At 51.0% G+C, this 17,904-nt stretch overlaps 3 protein-coding genes across 5 annotated transcripts in view; 2 read left to right on the forward strand and 1 right to left on the reverse strand.

Annotated features, from left to right (window-relative positions):
* Positions 1-5,160, reverse strand: part of Igfn1 (immunoglobulin like and fibronectin type III domain containing 1) — an 83,022-nt gene extending 77,862 nt beyond the window's left edge. For 2 of the 3 annotated variants that reach the window (XM_060364364.1, XM_060364363.1), the window contains exon 1: positions 4,972-5,160. The gene's annotated coding sequence lies outside the window, so the exon portion shown is untranslated. The remainder of the gene's footprint in view (positions 1-4,971) is intronic. The other variant, XM_060364365.1, reaches the window with a different exon arrangement.
* Positions 5,161-11,067: 5,907 nt separating this feature from the next.
* Positions 11,068-14,944, forward strand: Ascl5 (achaete-scute family bHLH transcription factor 5). The gene is made up of 2 exons (XM_060364366.1): positions 11,068-11,301; positions 12,366-14,944. Exon 2 carries the CDS (start codon positions 13,009-13,011, stop codon positions 13,573-13,575), a length of 567 nt encoding a protein of 188 aa, XP_060220349.1. The 5' UTR covers positions 11,068-11,301; positions 12,366-13,008; the 3' UTR covers positions 13,576-14,944.
* A 47-nt stretch (positions 14,945-14,991) lies between these two features.
* Cacna1s (calcium voltage-gated channel subunit alpha1 S) overlaps positions 14,992-17,904 on the forward strand; it is a 66,066-nt gene continuing 63,153 nt past the window's right edge. The window contains 2 exon segments of the mRNA XM_021636658.2: positions 14,992-15,249; positions 16,651-16,756. Of these exon segments, the coding sequence (XP_021492333.2) occupies positions 15,098-15,249; positions 16,651-16,756 (258 nt within the window). The 5' untranslated portion in view covers positions 14,992-15,097.

Below are 17,904 nucleotides of genomic sequence, written 5' to 3' on the forward strand. Positions count from 1 at the left end.
GATGTTAATTAGAAATCTGCCTCGACATAAGGAAGTCCAGTATAGGAAAATTCTTAAGATTAGAAATGGGCGTCTATCACATAGTGTTTCAACGTAACCAAACACCTAATTGTGTTAGAATCTCATTTAAAAACAAAACCAACCTGATTTTCAGACATGGATTCCAGGCTGCATGGCAATACCTCCTGCCTCCAGAGGAGAGACCATGTAGCCAAGAATGAAAGACCGGAAGTAGCATTCTCCGTTGTATCTCATATGATGGGAAATGAGCACAACTGTAATATCCTATCTGGAAATTTCATCAATCCCACCAGCATGCTGTTGTACAGTGCTTTGGTCCGACCTGGAAGAACAGCTGGATGGTTCCTCCTTGGAAACCGGAGCCTTAAACTGGCTAGCGATGGATAGAGAATGGAGGTGAAAAGGAAGGGAATGGAGGTGGAAGCCAGTTGCTGACACAGGTCTTATGTCAAGCTACCCTCTGAGCTGCCCTCTGGGGCTTTTATTCTTGCCAGGAGGCATGGGCAAGAGCTAATTCAAGCTTCCTGTGACCTATCTCTGCCTTCCTCACTTGTCCAAGGCCATCATCATCCTTACACTCCTGTTTCCTGGCATCCTTCCTCATATACCAGCAAAACCAACATAGCCCAGCCCAGTTGCTCTGATCCCTTCCTGAGCTAGTCAGTGCTGCTGTAATCTCTTAAGTGGGACCATTTCAGGTCCATGGTGTTCTCTGCAGAGGCACCCATCCTGTCTTGAGACCACTAGTCTGTATTTTCCCTTTGCCATACTCTAGAAAACCTTGCATACGAATTATTCCAAGAAAACTAAGTCGTTAGCTGTGATCTGAAAATCCCCCTATCTTTCATTCCTACTCCTCTTGACCAGTTTAGCTATGGTCAGCTCAAAACCAGCCTACAGTGGTTCCTGGGGCCCTCACTCTCTCCTCATCCTCACCCTCTATCCTTCCCCTTTCATTAGAGTACCGACTTTCATAGGGTCCAGTCATGGCCGTAGTGGGGTCTCCTCCCTGTAACTGCCTGCTGCCGTCCCTTTCCAGTCACCCACTCTGTGCCTTCTGTAGGCTGACCTCACACTCCACCTTCTCCGGAAACAGTTTCCAGCGGACTCGGGTGGTCCTGCAGTTGCCGGTTGCAGAGCATGTCCCTATCATAACCTTTGTGCTCCTGTCTGCCTCACTTGATTCCTTTCATCGCCTCTCTCCTTCACAGCGTTCTCTGCCTGGCTTCAGCGACAGTCCCTTGGCCTCCTTTCTCACCACACTTCACATCTCCCTGAGGATTGCTCTTTCCCAGGCTTCTGTCCTCACCCTACTTGGGCTCCATCTACATAAGTCAGAAGGCCTGTGCTCGGAAGTTCCTTCTCTTGGGGTTCCCTGGTATCTGTCTGTCCCCAGGCTCCTGACTTGTTTTTCTGCCTGTCAGATGGAGCAGTCTTCTCTAGTACCTGTTCGAAAGCAGCACACTTAAGATTGAATATACCTTTCCCCTAAACAGTCTCCCTCACATTCTTAATCAGTGGTTTACCAAGTCATTCAAACCAATAACCTGGGGGTTTTCAATTCGTGAGAAACTCCAAACAACCCAAATCAACTTTGCCACCCAATACTCCCAGTGGCTGTCTCTCTGCTCCCTGCCCTCTCTCCCTGATCTCGTCCGAGCTCATCATTTCTCATTCACTGACCATTCTTGTTAGGAAACACCAGAGAGCTCGCTCACAATCCAATCATGTTATTTTCCTGTTTCAGAATGTCCAGAGTGGTGGGGGTCGTAAGGTATGTGGGTTCTTTATGTCTGCCTGTTCCTCAGTAGCATGCACTACTGAGCTGGGTCTATGCAGGCTCTTGGCAGAGGGGGCCCTTGGGAGACCCTACAGAGAGACACTTGCAAGAGGTGTCAGGTCTTACGTCAAGCTACTCTCTGAGCTGCCCTCTGGGGCTTTTATTCTTGCCAGGAGTCCTGGGCAAGAGCTAACTCAAGCTTCCCATCGCTCCCAACCCATTAGTACTCATGCATAGGGCTGGAAAGCAAGCTGAGCTGGAAGGAGAAACCAACGGGATATCAGAGAGACCCCCCAAGCCTGAGCGTGCTGCCCAAGCAAGCCCCACAACTGCCTCTGCTTCTCAAGGTGCAAGCCCTCCAGAGCTCCGGAGTCAGTAGGCAGCGGGCCCCAACTGAGCTTAGCCCTATCCCTCGCAGCCAGTCCCCAAGTCTGTGGTAGTGCCACAGCCAGGGTCCAACCTAGGATTTGTGTTTGTCAAAGGATGCCATCAGACGGGCCAGGCAGAAGTCTCCGCATGAGATCATTCCTTCACTTGGAAGCAATGGGGATGTTAACGCATAAATACAGGCCAACAGTTGCGTACAAGTCTCTCTCTGCCACTCACCAATCAAGTAGCTCTGAGCCGAGTTTAAAACTCTACAGGTTGGACCAGCAAGATGGCTCAGTACTTGCTGCCAGGCCTGACTGCCTGAGTTCAGTCCAAAAGTCCCACATGGTGAAAGGAGAGAAATGACTTCCACAATGTCCATGGACACACATGTTCCATGGCACGCGCGCACGCGCTCACACGCTCACACACACACACACACACACACACACACACACACACACATATATATATACATACAAATGTACATACCTAAGTGGAACTTTAAAAGCTCTACATACACTGATCTATGGGAATACACATGAAATTCTTAAACAATAAAAAAGCATCACATTGTATCATATGAATCCCCACAATTATTATCTGACATTATAGATGATTAATAGTAAAATTTTAATATATTCTTAAATATTTCTTAAAACATATTATTTCAGGACTTTTTGTCCCTGAAAAAAGAGCAAATACCTTTTAAAAATACTCTACCTGCCTCACTTTCTTCACTGTGGCAAAAAGCACCTACCTCCACCCTGGCTATAAGGATGAGGTTTTTGATGCAAATCCGAGCCTGACTCTTCCATAGGAGCACACATTGAGTGTGGGCAGCTTTTGTTTACATTACCACAATGACTGTTCAGCCCATGGCTTCCTGTCACTGTTACCAGAGACTCCCAGCCATCAGGCTATCTTGACCAACCAACGTTCAGCCAGCTAGACCACTCAGTGAGGCTTGATTCAGTTTCCTGGGGCTGTTCTCTTCAGACATAGAATCTGGGGGCAGGCAAGCCCAAGGATGCTCAGAGCCTCTGATAACTGCATGCATGGACACAGAGGGCCGAGGCTCTGGTCCTAGTACCAGATCTGCTGCTCCTCACTATGTGACCCAGGCCATCCTCCTCACTGACCCCCTCTTTTCTAGATGACTACAGAGCCTACTAAACTTGCCTGTGGTTTCTCAAAAGGTCAGTTTACACAAGCAAGGTGATTTGAGGCTTGCTTGGAATAATGCATTTTTTCCCTCACTTGCTTACACATTTTATTGAGTATTCCAAAGAAATAATTAGTACACACACACACACACACACACACACACACACACTTGATGGCCCTGAAGATATTGATACTGAGAGCAGGTAGAAAGGAGCATGGGCGTGAGCTATGTCCTGTTTGGTATTAGGTTCATGACACAAAGGATGCTGGGAATGAAAAGCAGACATGGTGGAAGTAGCCTGTACTAACAAGTTTGGAACTGCTGACATCTGGTCCCTTCAGAGCTGACACCAGTCAGTGACTTGCTCTCTCTAGGTTTCTGTCTCCTCGTTAAGGAAATATGGGATGAGAGGGACCAGCAGAGGGCTTCCCAATGCTGGGCTTCTGGTGTGATACAACAGCAGCTCAGGGCAGGCCTGAATGAACCTACATTGGACCCTGGACCTTCTCCTGCCCCATTGGGCACAATGGTGGTAGCTGAGCCATAGACACAGAGCCAGCATCCAACTCCCGGTGCAGACTCTTCCTAGCATGCTGTCTCAGTTGGGTCGAGCTGCCTTCCTCTCTGGTCTCAGTCAGGTTGAGCTGCCTTCCTCTCTGGTAGTGCTGTTTCCCTGGGTAGAGTGATGTGTGCACACGCACACATCAGCACACTAGCATATACTTGCAGCAGACCCAGGATGTTGTAAGCCTTCAGGAGGTGTGCTGTCTGTTATTCTCAGCATATGTGTATGTGGTGGGAAGTAGGAATTCCCACTATGGATGGGAAGGGTCCTTGCTGGCTCTACAGCCCCTACCTAGGCTCCCATCTGTGGAGAAGCAGCATGGGGTGACGGTGAGGCAGCTGCCTACTGCTGGAATATGGGTCTCCCAGATTCTAGCCGATGCCTTCTCTCTGGTTTGGCTGTTCTCCTTAGCCAGATTTGGGCTACATGCAGTTCCACAGGCAAACGCCTCCCCTCTCTCCGGCCCACTTTCCTCAAGGAGTCCTGAAGACAGTAGTCTAGTTAACCTTCATGGGCTCTGCTGCTCTGGCTTTGGGTAGTTCTACACACATGCCGCTCCCTCTGCATTCTGCAGTCCTTGGCAGCTGCAGCTATGTGAAGTCAGCCACCTCCACCCCCTGCCACCCCCCAACACTGCCACCACTAGCCTTGGAACTGTCCTGGAGGGCCACTGCGGTTCTAAACCCCTCCATTCAGCCTAGTAGGATCTGGCAATCATCAGACAGCCCCAACCCTATCCAGTACCATGAAACCAACTCTAGAATGATCCCCATTAAGCAGAGGACACCCCTCCCCAAGCCCCCATGTGTTCCCTCTGCGCACTTTCGGTGTCCTTTCTAAGACCTTACTTCTGGGCCACACATGCAATCTCCCCTTACCCCATAGAAGGGCAGTGCTTGGAGGACTGCAAGGCTCTCTCTAGACTCCAGCCCAGTCTCTCACCCAGGTTCAGGGCAGCCAATCACAGCAGACCAGGAGTGGCCTATCCCCTCCTCAGGAGCCCCCTCCTCTCTTCCCTCCCTTTCTGGGTGTGTCACACACACTAACGCTTAATCAGGTGAAGTGTACCTGGTTCCCAGTGCTGTGGCAGTGCAGCTGGGCCAGAGGCGGAGGGAGAAGCAGAGAGGCACACAGGCAGCTTGGAGGGCCTGCAGTCACCCGAGTCCCAGGAGCCCCTGGCCAGGAACACCAGTTCAAACAGGAGCGAAGCTGAAACCCCAGGCAAGTAGCTGATTACTGTGTGATGGGGACGGAGGGATGTGCTTCAACCTGAAATAGAGTTGGAGGAGGGAGGTCGCTGTTTACTTAGGGCTTAGTCACCCCCTCACACTCGCCTACCCAAAGGAGAAGAAATAGAGCCAGGCCACCTGCTGGTGGGGTTGCAGCACCCACCTCTTGCGGGGTAGGGGGGGAGGATTAGCTGTGCTGCCAGGGACAGTGCCACCAGCCAGGTCCATGGACCTGCCCCCTACAGAGCCCCCTGCGGTTGGCTTAATGCCTGGTGGTGCCTAGAGATCACCATGGGTTTTTTGTAGAGAGATCAGCTGGGAGATGCCTTTCTTGAACAGAAGCTAAAATTTGAAGGGATTCAATAAAGGAGAGAGCCTTGACCTGGGTCTGAACTTGAGACCGGGGCCCCCAGAAGGAAGTGGGGGCAGCAGTGAGGAACAAGGCTTTTTGAGCAGATTTGTGATAGCTCAAATCCAGCTTCTTCACACAGCAGCTATGCAGCAACCTTGGCCCACTTGCTTCTTCGAATCTCCGCTTGCACCTGTTAACGGGGTCAGTAGTGGCTGTCTCTCAGCGCTGCCGGGAAAATGAAACGCCTGTTTAGCAGTCAGCCTAGGGATGAATGTTAGGGAAATATTTTGCAGCTTTTGACACTGAGGTTCACTAGACCTACAGCCTTCCTGAAGCACAGCTCAGCTCTCAGGCCCTCAGCTTTGCAGTCTGTGAAAGGGGGTAAAGAGCTACTCAGAAGGGAACTCGAGGGGATTAAATAAATATCTAGCATCAGGTAGGTGTCCAATAAGCAGTCACCCTTCTCTGTGTTATGAGCCAGTGCTGTGCCCATTAACGATATAGGTTTCCTCCCACTGACACTGGGCCTTTATCTGGAGCAGGGATTGCACAGTGGGTTTTGTCTTTTCAGGGCGCTGGACCTCTGCATATCTGCTCAACTGCAGACGTTAGGTATAGATGCAGCTGTCAAGACTGTGCTTGCCATAGCCACATTCAGCTCAGTAGCCTGTTCTAAGGAAGGAGCACATTCCCGTCTATCTTAGGCTAATTTCTGGGTGCCCCCAGCCTGTCAGGAACAGTGATGGGCCTTACAGGATGAATCAGTGCACAGGGCAGCATTCTGCTTTCTCTAGAGAGAGCAATATGCAAAAATGTGTGCAGCAAGGTCAATGACCGTGCAAGAGACCCACCAGCGTCCCACACACACTATGACCAAGGAGAGACCGAGAGACAAAGGCTTCGGGAAAAGAAAAAGAATAGAAACAGGAGAGGGCGAAGAAGCCCCTATGGACAAAGAGGTACTCAAACAGGTCCCAGCAGGAGGAGAAGGAGGGATGGGAGGGTGGGTGGGTAGAGAGAGGAGTTGCTGATGTCCCTGGAAAGGAACATCCCACTAACACAGGCTTGGAGGAGAGGGCTTGAGGCTGATAGAGGGAGGAAGCGAGCAGAACAGCACTATGGTGGAGCTAAGGGCTGGTGGGGACTGGGAGGAGGATGGTAGCAGCCTGCTGAGAAGCCTATGTGCCAAGCAAGGGAATCAGGACCACAGGAGGCATCAGTTGTCTCTCTTAGGGCACCATGACCAAAGCAGTGTTTTAGGAAGATGAATCTGGGCATCTAGAGCCTGGACACCAGCTACTGCCCCCATCAGGAAACAGCAGCTGCTGTTCCCTGAGCACACAGCCAGACAGCCTTCAGGACCTTAACCCTAGCGGGTCTGGTGCTAGCTCCAACCAGGAACAGCACAGAAGATACCAAGCTCTTTATGCCCCCAACTGGGAAACGCCCACACTAGGGTTCAGGCCGCGTCTAGCGAGTCCAGAATTCCAGTTCTGGAACCGAGGTAGGAAGAAATGTGAAGGCAAAGGAGGCCTGAGAATCCTGAGATCAGAGAATCCAGGGCAGCCGGGTGAATGAGGTGGTGATGACCTCAGCTGCCATCAAGGGGACACAGTGGTGGCAGCTGGGAAACCAGGATAGCAGCTTAATCTGATCTCAGGTCCTGATTCGACTAACCTCATCTTCCTCCCATGGAGTTCACTGGAGACATCTGACATGAACACCAGAACGAATGCCAGCAGGGAGTGACCCAAGGGCTCCATCTGCTCTGTCTGCTCCCTCCTTTCAGATGCTACAGACCATTTAGCCCCGGAGTGTCGAGTCACTCCCCACCTCTAAGTTCTGAGTCTGATGTCTTCCCAGGAGAATCTCAAACCTTTTCTCCGTGCTCCCCAAAGGATTTCGGTGACGAAATCCTGCAAGGGAATCCTTTGTGGAAATGGACTCGAGGATTCCTTTCTCCATTGTCCCCTGGGTTGGCAATGAGTGACGTGAGCTGAGCCCTGGAGTCTAGAGCAGGACCTTCAAGGAAGCAGGCAGCCATGGTGATGATGGCCAACTCCCCCAGGCAACGTCTGCCTCAGCGACACCCCCCATCCCAGCCATGGCTCCAGCGTGCACGCTGACTGTTCTACACAGGGGGATGCTCCTAGAATTTCACAATGGATTTCTTCATCAGAACTTCCTGCCTTGCCCCTACCATCCTTCACTGTCCACAGGAAGGTTTCCATTCCGTGTAACCTGTCTTTGAGATCAGTGTGATGGAGCCCAAAATCTTTCTGAACACCTTAGGGGGGGCGGGGCGGTGCTTAGGAAAGGAGTCTCAGCAACACAGCCTTGGGACAGCAGTAGGTATCCCTTCAAGCCAGACACCAGACTCCTGGTCAAAGTTTATCAGCCCCACCCCCATTATCCAGTGGTCTGATTCCCACCCCACTGGACTTGTTGGACTCCTCAGAGGGGATTCCACCTTGGAGAGTAGAAAGGGCAGTTTTGTCTTAGAATAAGAGTTAGCTTGGAAACAAGAATCCAGATGTCCTGGCTCCTAAGCCATAGCCTCTTCCTCTGTGTTTGGTGTAAAGTGGGAAGCAGTGGCCAGGCTTGGCTGGGTGAGCATTGTGGATGAAATGGACTTTAGCTCTTCTGAATCTCAGACTTGCTCACTCTCCTGGACTCATAAAGATTCCTTGCTGGACTGGCTAATGACTGGCTTGTCCCAGAGCACATACTTGATTCCCAGCTAAGATTTAGTCATCAGAGTGACCTTGGGAAAGTCACTTCCTCTGTCTTTCCTACCTGTCCAGTAGTGAGAATTAATGGACTTCATACACACACACACAGACCATGCACACACACATGAATGCAAGCACATACATGAATATTTATTGTTTAGAATAGAGACTGGCATGGAAGATCCTGGCCTTCCAGGGTTAACTATTATTGTCTGGTCTGGGCATGCTCCAAATTCTAAGATGTTGCTGACTCCTGGGCCAGCAGGCCATTGCTTCTGTGGGTGAGTCTATCAGGTCCCCTGATGATAAACTAAGAGCAAATGTTTCCCAAAGCTCATTGCGGGCTTGAAAAGACATTGGAAAAAAATGGTCCCAAACCAAAGAGAGGATGATGCTGGATGGGTAGTTGCTGTGATGGATGACAATCACAAAAGTTAACGCCAGTCTTTCTTTGATACCAGTCTGGACTCCAGTTCACAAAATAGTTTAGCCAGCTTACTGGCCGGATCCTTAGTTCCCGGTTGCATCAGACACACAAAACTGCCCACATGTGCCAGAAACTAGGGGCAAAGCTGGGATGCGGGCACAGGACACTTCCAGCTCCACCGAGTGGGGCAGTTTATTCCCTCCTTGGTTTCTCTTGGGTGGGGTTGGTTTTCTCTGTCATGCAGAGTGAGTGGGGCTTACACAGGAGCCTAGCTGCCCCAATATGAATCAACCTGACTATAACAACCATGTGACCTTGTGCAAGGGACTCAGCTGCCCTCTACCTCAGACTCCTCCTCTGAGACTAGGAATATAATCACTACCAACACTAAAGGCTTGGAGTAGTTCCCCGGCACACTTAGAACAGTGCCAGGTACGTGGATGAATGCAGGATGCGTAGTAGGCATGGCTACTGCTGTAAGGTCCCGCCCTCCTCTGAGGCTCAGGACAGCAATCTAGGTCGTTCTCAGCTGCACTCAGGCCACAAAGAGCTCCTACGAAGAGCTCAGGGGACATTTGTGGGAGTGGGTTGACAGACAGATCACATCTGTGCATGCATTTGGCGTAGAATCAGGTGACTTCCGTTACCTTTCTCGTTCAGACATTTGAGGGGAAAATTGGGACTTAACGTACAGAATTTTCCTTTTTTATGTGGTTGTCAGGACAGATGCGATTCTGAGAGCTGTTAGGCACAGCATCAGGGTGCTTGCCAGCTGCAATATAGGTAGAGGGCACTGCCACCTAGAGCTTCTTCACAGCCACCACCAGGGGCCCTGCAGATCTTGGTAGCTCTACCCTGGGTCATGTGCCTTAGTGACCAGAACTCCGTTCTTAGGGATTCCATGTGCTCCATGGACATGACCCTCATCTACAGTGACCACAGAGCTAAACGGCATTACTCTCATTTGGCCGTCGAGAAGACTGAGGCTTGTAGAAATCAGAGCTAAGGCTGCTTGGACAGAGACAGGAGCTGTCAGTGCCAGCTGACACCCAGTGCCAGGGCTTCCTGCCTCAGGCTGCCTTTCCCATAGGCCTCCTGGAGAGCAGGCTCTCTGAGGCTGTGCTCCCCAGTCCTGGGACTGAGAAGGTAGAAGCCCTTCCTATAAAGTGGGGCCACAATTGCCTGTGGAAAGGGTTATTCTGCCTCAGACCCCAACTCTAGCCCCAGTGAAGACAGTGAGAAAAGCAAGGCCGCTGGGGATGGCATGTGCAGGGAGGCTACGAAGCACTATTTTAGAGCCGCCCCTTTATCCAGTGAGGTGCCTTACTCCGTGCGCTCTTTATTTTTATTCAAATCAAATAAAAAGTAATAATTGCACATATTTGTGCAAATAAAGTTTGTATGAGGTGTAACAAACTCAAAGAAAAAATAGTAGCATTGACAGAAGTCTATGAAGCTTTGCTGGCTGACCCTAAGACCTTCTTCAGTCATCAAGAAGAGCCATGAGAGGGATTTTAGAACTTCATAGGATTGGGGCCTGAATTGTATTCACCATCTACTTGCATTTCTCTCCATTACCACACTGTGGTGAGGCTGGAAGCCATTTCTACCAGGGAGACCAGGGGCAGATACTCTGGGCCTTAGAAGTTGGGAAGAAGGCCACTGCTCCTGTTTATTTTGTTTTTGTTTTTGCTTAAATTCGGGGAAAAAAGGGTTCTCATCATATTCTCAGAAGTGAGTTCATGATGTTTAGCTCCAAGAATTCCATGCCCCACCCCTAGCAAGACCCCTAGTCTTCCCACGGGTGACCCAAGTGACCTCTCTCAGCATAAGTTAAAAACTAGCACCATAACTTTAATCTGCAGGGGGCATCCCTCCAGCAGGAGCTCTCACTTAATAAGATCCTTTGTTAAGTCAGTGTGAACCTTTCTGATTCCCTGATTAGGTGCCAAGTCACCAAGAGAACTAACACAGAAGAGCAGGAAGCTGAGCATGATTGGTTAGCATTTACTAGTTCATGAATCCTAACCACAGAGCCTTGGACAAGTGATTTCACTTTCATGCATTTTCTGTTTCCTCACCTGCAAAACTGGGTAATATTAGCTACCTCACAAGAACGGTGTGAGAATACTTAAGAATAGCGTTTAGAACAGTGTCTTACACAGCTAAAATTACTATCCTCTCATGGCAAGTCTGCTGACTGGAGTGGGCTTCTTATTTGATTCACCTTTCTGAATAGTTTTATGAAGAACAAATGCTAATTCGTGGACTATTTATTTTTAAAAACAGTTCTCGGAATATTGAATCAACATGAGAAGTTAAGCTGTGTTCTTAAAACTGCCGTTAACACAAATTAACTTCTGCCCTCTATCAGACCAAATATAGGCAATCAAGTCTAGATCCTGTTTTTTTTTTTTTTCTAGATCCTGTTTTTAAAGACATGGAACAATACTAGCAAGTACCCTGAATGTGCTCCCAGAACTGTGTGAGGGACTTTATCTTTAGATGAAAAAGCCCAGCCCTGACCATTGAAGCTCATGTCCTGAGTAAATTCACAGAATCTCAGTCTTGACAGCCTCGGCTGGGATCTGGAAAGCTCTCCAGTGTGGGCCAGAACCATATTTGAACTCTCGCATGGGTAGCAAAAGGATTAACAAGGTGAGAGAGGTGTTCAGGACCCCACAATTGGAATATTAGCCAAGGTGTGAGTGAGGAATGAACAACAACAGAAAAAAAAAATCAGGAGATTACCCTAACAGAGCCAAGATTCATTAGAGAGAAAAAAAAATCTTCCAGAGTGTTCTTCTACAATCAGTGGGAAGCTCTAGGGTTCTGCTAAGAGCAGGGAGATAAAGACTTAGCCTCTTAAGGCTTAGATGAAGCCTTGGCCTCTTAAACATCAGCTTCCACTTGTGAGCAAGAGTGAGTCTCTGCGAGGCTTTGGATCCTTGCTGATTCCTTGTTCTCTGTCAGCATGGAGGAGAAGGCTAAGGGGACAGACTCAGGGCCTGCCAAAAAGACAAAAGCAGAAGGGCACAGAAGACACCCAGTAATCCGAGATTGCCACCAGCTTCTCAGCAGGGAGAGGATTGGCACTTTTCTGCCACACAGAGAGGTCTCCACCACTGCCGAGGCCTGGTGAGGTCTCATCGCTCTCAGCGCAGGCCGCTTACTCCCCCATTCAGTAGACTCTGGGCATCATCCTCAAAGGGGAGAAGGAGAGCTATGAGTACTACAAGGATGCCTAGGAACACGGTGGACACACACGAGGCAGGGAGCAGGGCCAGAGAGGCAGAACATACACCTTGAACCTGATAAGCACAGCTGGTGAAACCTGGTGGCATTTAAGCTCAACACAGACCAATTGTTTCCAAAATAACAGCTTTTTGAAACCTGGGGAAGCTACGTGTAATTATGCCCCACCCTGACAAACCCAGTTTTTGGCCTAATCCTCTTTCTTGGCTGTTCAGCCAGGATCTATGAAGCATCTATTACATGCTAGGGAATGGGCTTGGCTTGGGCAGATACAGGGTGAGTTCCAGGAGCTATGTCTCCAGCCCCTCAGTAGGCTTTTCTCTCGCTGGTTTTAGGTGTAGAAGGTTCCAGCAATGAGATGATCTGCATTTTCAAAGGAAATGACGTAGATGGCCACTGTTATCAGCCAGGCCAGGTCCTGGGTGCTCCAGGATATGCTTTTACTCTTTTTGCTTCTTTTATCTTAGGAGCTGTGAAGGATGTTTTCCGTCTCTCCAAATACAGAAATCTGACTCAAGGATGTCATCTGACTATTGAAGGGTGAACACAAGATTTGAGCTCAGACCAATAGCTCTCCAAGTTCGCACTCTCTTCCCTCCTGATCGTTTCTAGAGATAGGAGTCCCTCAAAGGCCTTTTCTTTCTGACATGTTCGCTCTTGTTTTAGCGAAGTTTTGGGGCCTCTTCTGCTGAGCTGAGTGACCGCTGCTTCCCACACTTCCCCGCAGCTTGGGAATCCCGCAAGGAGTGAGGAACAAGTATCCACTAGGGGATCCCATCATGGAGGCCCTCAGCTAGAGGCAGGAGCAGTGCCGGAGCTGGGCTGCAGGAAGAGGCAGGGAGAGCCAGGGAGGAGGGCGACAGTCCTCAGCTTACTCAGCCCATGGCACCACAAGCAAGATCGCGGCAGGTAGGCGCTGAGCCTCTGCAAGGTGCTGCACTTGTCCGGGGCTATGACTCACATTAGGAAGTCCAAGCCAACCCAAAAGGGCAAAATGAAGCCTCAGCAGCTAGCGGCGCCTCAGAGCTGCTAGCGATGTGACGTTCGCGTCGTCGGACCAGACAGAGCCCGAGCAGGGGCCTCACTCGGGGTCCAGCTCCACAGGGCACAATGAATAGCAACTTCTGCCGAGCCCTGGTGGACCGCGGTGCCCCCAGCGGCATGCAGCTGGGTGTCGTGGCAGCGGGACAGACGCCGCTGGCAGCCACCGAACCCCTGGGCAACGTTCCCTTCTTGCTGTACCCGGGCCACGCAGAGCCGTCTTACTACGACGCCTATGCTGGGGTGTTCCCCTACGTGCCCTTCCCGGGAGCCTTCGGGGTCTACGACTACCCGTTCGAGCCCGCCTTCATCCAGAAGCGCAACGAACGCGAGCGGCAGCGCGTCAAGTGCGTGAACGAGGGCTACGCGCGCCTCCGTGGCCACCTCCCCGGTGCCTTGGCCGAGAAGCGCCTCAGCAAGGTGGAGACGCTGCGCGCTGCCATCCGCTACATCAAGTACCTGCAGGAGCTGCTGAGCGCCGCCCCCGACGGAGCGTCACCCGCCGCCACCCCCCCGCCGCCCGCCCACGCAGGTCACGGCGACGCGCCGCAGCTCCCGTCCCTGGTGGCCAAGTCCAGTGTGTCCTCCTCTTTTTCCTCCTCGCCTTTCTTGGAATCCGAGGAATCCAGCCTTTGATCTGGCCAGAGGCCTGACTTGTCCCTCTAGGGAACAGCAGGGGGTCTTCTGGGTCATCTGTGCGGGGGCAGGACAGTGATGTTCGAGATCTGTGATCCCACCTCCACCGACTTGAGCCAGATGTTCGGGCCTAGGGAAGAAAGGGACAGATAGGGATCTCAGGAGGTGGTTAGTGCAGTGGAGCCCTGGACAATTCCTAGACCGGCCTCAGCGCGGCTCTGATGTCCATGACAGCAACAGGTCCCCTGGAAGCCGGCGGTACTTTGACTATTATGCGCCATGCTTGAACCTTCCACAAGATGGCCTCAAATACTAGCGAGGAGTTTGATTGCCCCTAGAGAGCAGGAATTCAGAGGGAGGGACTAGGGAAGGGAGGGCAGGCAGCTGCTGGAGCTGACAGACTTAAGAGAGAAAGAGAGAGAGAGAGAGAGAGAGAGAGAGAGAGAGAGAGAGCCTGTAGCTTCCCTCTCCCACCCTTCAGCATAGTTTCCCTGTTTTTTCCCATGTTAAGGACTTCATGCCTCCCACAACCACAAGACTTGTACGCTTCTTGTAAGCTTCCATTGACATTGTGTTTGCATCAGGGGTTAAATAAAAGGACTATGAAATTTGTGATTCCTGAATTAGTGTCTATGCCCACCCTCCACCGTGTTCCTCTTCTTCATTTGATTCCACAGCCCAGGATACTTGCTGCAAGGGTATATGGGTGTTTACTAGCTCATGCAGCCAAGTAACACTTCCAGAGAGCTGAGTGTATGCAGAGACTGTGTGCAGGAGGGCTCAGGGTTCCAGACAGAAATCGGACAGAGCTTGTACAGAGAGGGCTATGACGGCCAGGGGGCAGGGGAGAGCCGTGCACACTCAAGGTTGGGTTGCCTGGGAGCCTTTCACTCAAGTGGGAGAGGGGCCCCATGCCTGACAGGAGAAGACACGTGGTGGTAAGAGCGAGAGGGGCCTGGTCGGATCCTGACAGATGCTGAGTCTGGAGTGGATGGAGATCCGCCAGGCTAGGCTACCGCCCAGCACATTCTCTGGACAAAGTCATAGAGCTGTGCTGGGGGGAAACTTTATCTCAGCATGAGGGACCTGTCTGAATTCTGTGCCTCCACACCACAGGCTCCTCTCCCTGAACCCCATTGCCCCAGCTCCGAAGCCTTCCTGTCTCCCACCGCCCCTGCCCCATCTCAGGCCTGGGTGTAATAAGGGATACCCTCTACTGGCTCAAGTCTCGCCCCTTTGCACCCAGCCTTTGCCCTCCTTGGGGGCAGATTGGGATGTCACTGGCTGGACTGGAAGGAATGACAGCTGCCTGGCCTCAGGAGCTTGGGCTGGGCAGCAGGGGCTAATTTTACTCGCTGGGAGTAGAGAGAGTAATCCTCCCACCCCCACACCCGCCCTGTCTGATTGCCTCAGCAGTACAGGCTCAGTCAGGCCCAGTCCCCAACGTGGGGGCATTGGGGACACAGGGAGGAGAGGGCAGCGGGCTGGGGGAGCAAGGGAAAGGAAGGGTGTTGGGGAAGCCATGGAGCCGTCCTCACCTCAGGATGAGGGCCTGAGGAAGAAACAGCCCAAGAAACCTGTTCCTGAGATTCTGCCGAGGCCACCCCGGGCCTTGTTCTGCTTGACTCTCCAGAACCCTCTAAGGAAGGCCTGCATCAGCATTGTGGAGTGGAAGTATCCTTTTCACCGTCTGAACAAGATGGGGAGGAGAGGGTGTAGGAGGCAGGTGGTAGTGCTATGGTGTGGTCACAGAGCTCAGATTATTAGCATCTGGGTGGCCAGGCTCTGGGGGCGGGGGCAACCTATTACCTAAGACCAGCAAAAGGAGGCAGGGAGTCCTTCACCACAATGGAAAGCGGAGCTTCCTGGAGCCTGAGAAGACCAGCCATCTCATAGGCCACAGCCAGAGACAGCTATTGATCATCTTAGGAAGGCTTGTGCTCATGGGGGCTGTTTCTAAGTGTGTCTGAGTCTCTGTCATCATGGGGTACCACTCAAGGTTTTGAAAAAGATGAAAGATATAGCACTCCTGAGGAAATCTTCCACAGCCCAGGGACAACCTCTGCTGGCTCAAGTCTCTGTTACAGATGGAGCTGGAGAAATGGATTTGAGGGAAGCCCTGCCCTTACTGGCTCCAGGATGCTGGGGAGCGGATGTTTTAGCTCCAAAGTAGTGCTCTGGGGACAGGGGCCTCGATCTCTCTCTGGGTTTGCATGATTTCTGGAAGAAGAATGATGAAAATATCTATGTTATTTGGGGGGAAGGAGGGGCTGCAAAGAGGAGGTCTGTGTTGAGTGGGTTCTGAGACAGTCAGGAATATTTGAAATATTTTTGACATGCTCTGAAAGAGTGGGAATCCATCAGCTGTTCCTTGGAAAAAAGGAGAACGGGGGATGACCGGAAGGGTGGGGGAGATAAGGAGCCATGTAAAGACAGTGGGTCTGGGTCAGTCCTGATCCCCCACATGCCAGGCCACATCACCGTCAGGCCCCTCCCTCCTTGTCTGGCTCCCCTGAAAGAATGTCCCTTTTCTCCACTCTCTACTCTCCTGAGCTCACTCCTCCCTCGGAGCTATTCCATGACACCCCCATCCCCTGTCTCTCTTCAAACGTGGAAGTTTCTGGGAAGAGAATGAATGGAGTTTTTATCCATATCTATCCACACAGCATGGCTTCTGCTCCCAACCCCAAACGATCCCCCAAGGACTCTGTCTTGCTTTCCCCTCCCCTCACATTTGCTTTCTAAGTGACCAGGAAGGGTGGGTCCCAGAGCACCCTCTGGGGGCTGCTGCTGGAGAGGAGGTGTATCTGGGAGGGGGTGTGCATGAGTGTGTGCCCATCACTCTGCAATCTGGCTTTCCTCTCCATTTCCCACTTTCCCAGTCCTATTCAGCCTGATCTTGGTCAACCCCCAGCCTCCCTGGCCATTCTAGGGTGCAAGCCCCACAAATCGTGTGGCCTGACTATCTCTTAGCATTATACTGATTGTCCAGACTGGCCGTTAGCAGTTTCTTGCTCTCAATCCCCACAAATCCCACAGATAACTTGAGGGCTCTCCTTAACCTGGCGCCACCAGACCCTTTGAGACCATCATCTTGCTCACCATTTTTGCCAACTGTGTGGCCCTGGCAGTGTACCTGCCCATGCCTGAAGATGACAACAACACTCTGAACCTTGGCCTGGTAAGAAAGCCCTTCCATCCTTCCTCTTGCATCCCTCAGCCCCAGACTGGGTGTCGCCCTTGGACTCTGTTTTGGTGGGAGATGCTGGTGTCATGGCCGATGCCAAGGTGCTAAGTGGCCCTGCACCTTACCAGATTAAACCTGTTCAACCCAGTGCCATGATAACCATCAGTCAGCATTCCTTATACTAAGCATCCAACAGGCTCAGACTCATGCATGGAGCTTTCCCAAGAGCTCCCAGGAGTAGTACCAGTGGGCAGATGTGGAGCTGACCACAGCAGGGTGAACCAGGGACGCTGAGGACCAACCTCCCCTCTGGATAGAATCCAGAACGTTGCTTGCACTGAGCTGGCTTACTATCTCAGATGATACAGGAAGCTGCAGGAAGGGCATTGCAGGCCTACAGTGTTGCTCTCCCCTACCTCTTCCCCAGCAGCACAGCCAATTCTGCACTGAGGAGGTTTCATCATTGAATTATTGAATCTGAAAGTAAGTAAGCAGATAAACAAATGAAAGAATATACAAATAGATAGATAAATAAATAAATAAATAAATAAATAGATAGATAATTGAAACAAAAGCCCACCTGAAACCCCTGAGGACTGCAGTCTAGGTTTATTATGCGGAGTAGCACCCATATAAGCTTGTAATAGGGCCTTATATCCTGGTCTTACTAACATTGAGACTTGCTCTTATATTTTAAAAATATTTTTTTTAATATTTGTATACATTTGTGTCTATGTATGAGTATTTACAGTATCCTCAGAGGCTAGAAGATGACTTTGGATTCCCCCAGAGCTGGAGTTAAAGGCAGTTATGAGCTGCCCAAGATGGGTGCTAGGAACTGAACTCTGGTCTCTTTCGAGAGCAGTACTCACTCTTAACTACTGAGCCATCTCTTCAGGTCCTGGATATTGTCCTTCTGCTGGTCGTATTCACAGGGTGGTAAACAGAATGAGGACTTCCAGAGAAGTCCATTGGGAACCAAAGAGCTGACACTCAATGGAGGGATACCTGCTTAGCATCCAGAAGGCCTAGGCTTTTACTCTAGTACCACACTCACACACAACAGGACAGGACAATGGATTTCCATTCTCCAGGGCTTTCCCCTGTACTGAGACCACAGGGCTTGGAGAGAGGAGGCCCAT

Source organism: Meriones unguiculatus, chromosome 11 (genome assembly GCF_030254825.1).
Source record: "Meriones unguiculatus strain TT.TT164.6M chromosome 11, Bangor_MerUng_6.1, whole genome shotgun sequence".
Classification (NCBI taxonomy): domain Eukaryota; kingdom Metazoa; phylum Chordata; class Mammalia; order Rodentia; family Muridae; genus Meriones; species Meriones unguiculatus.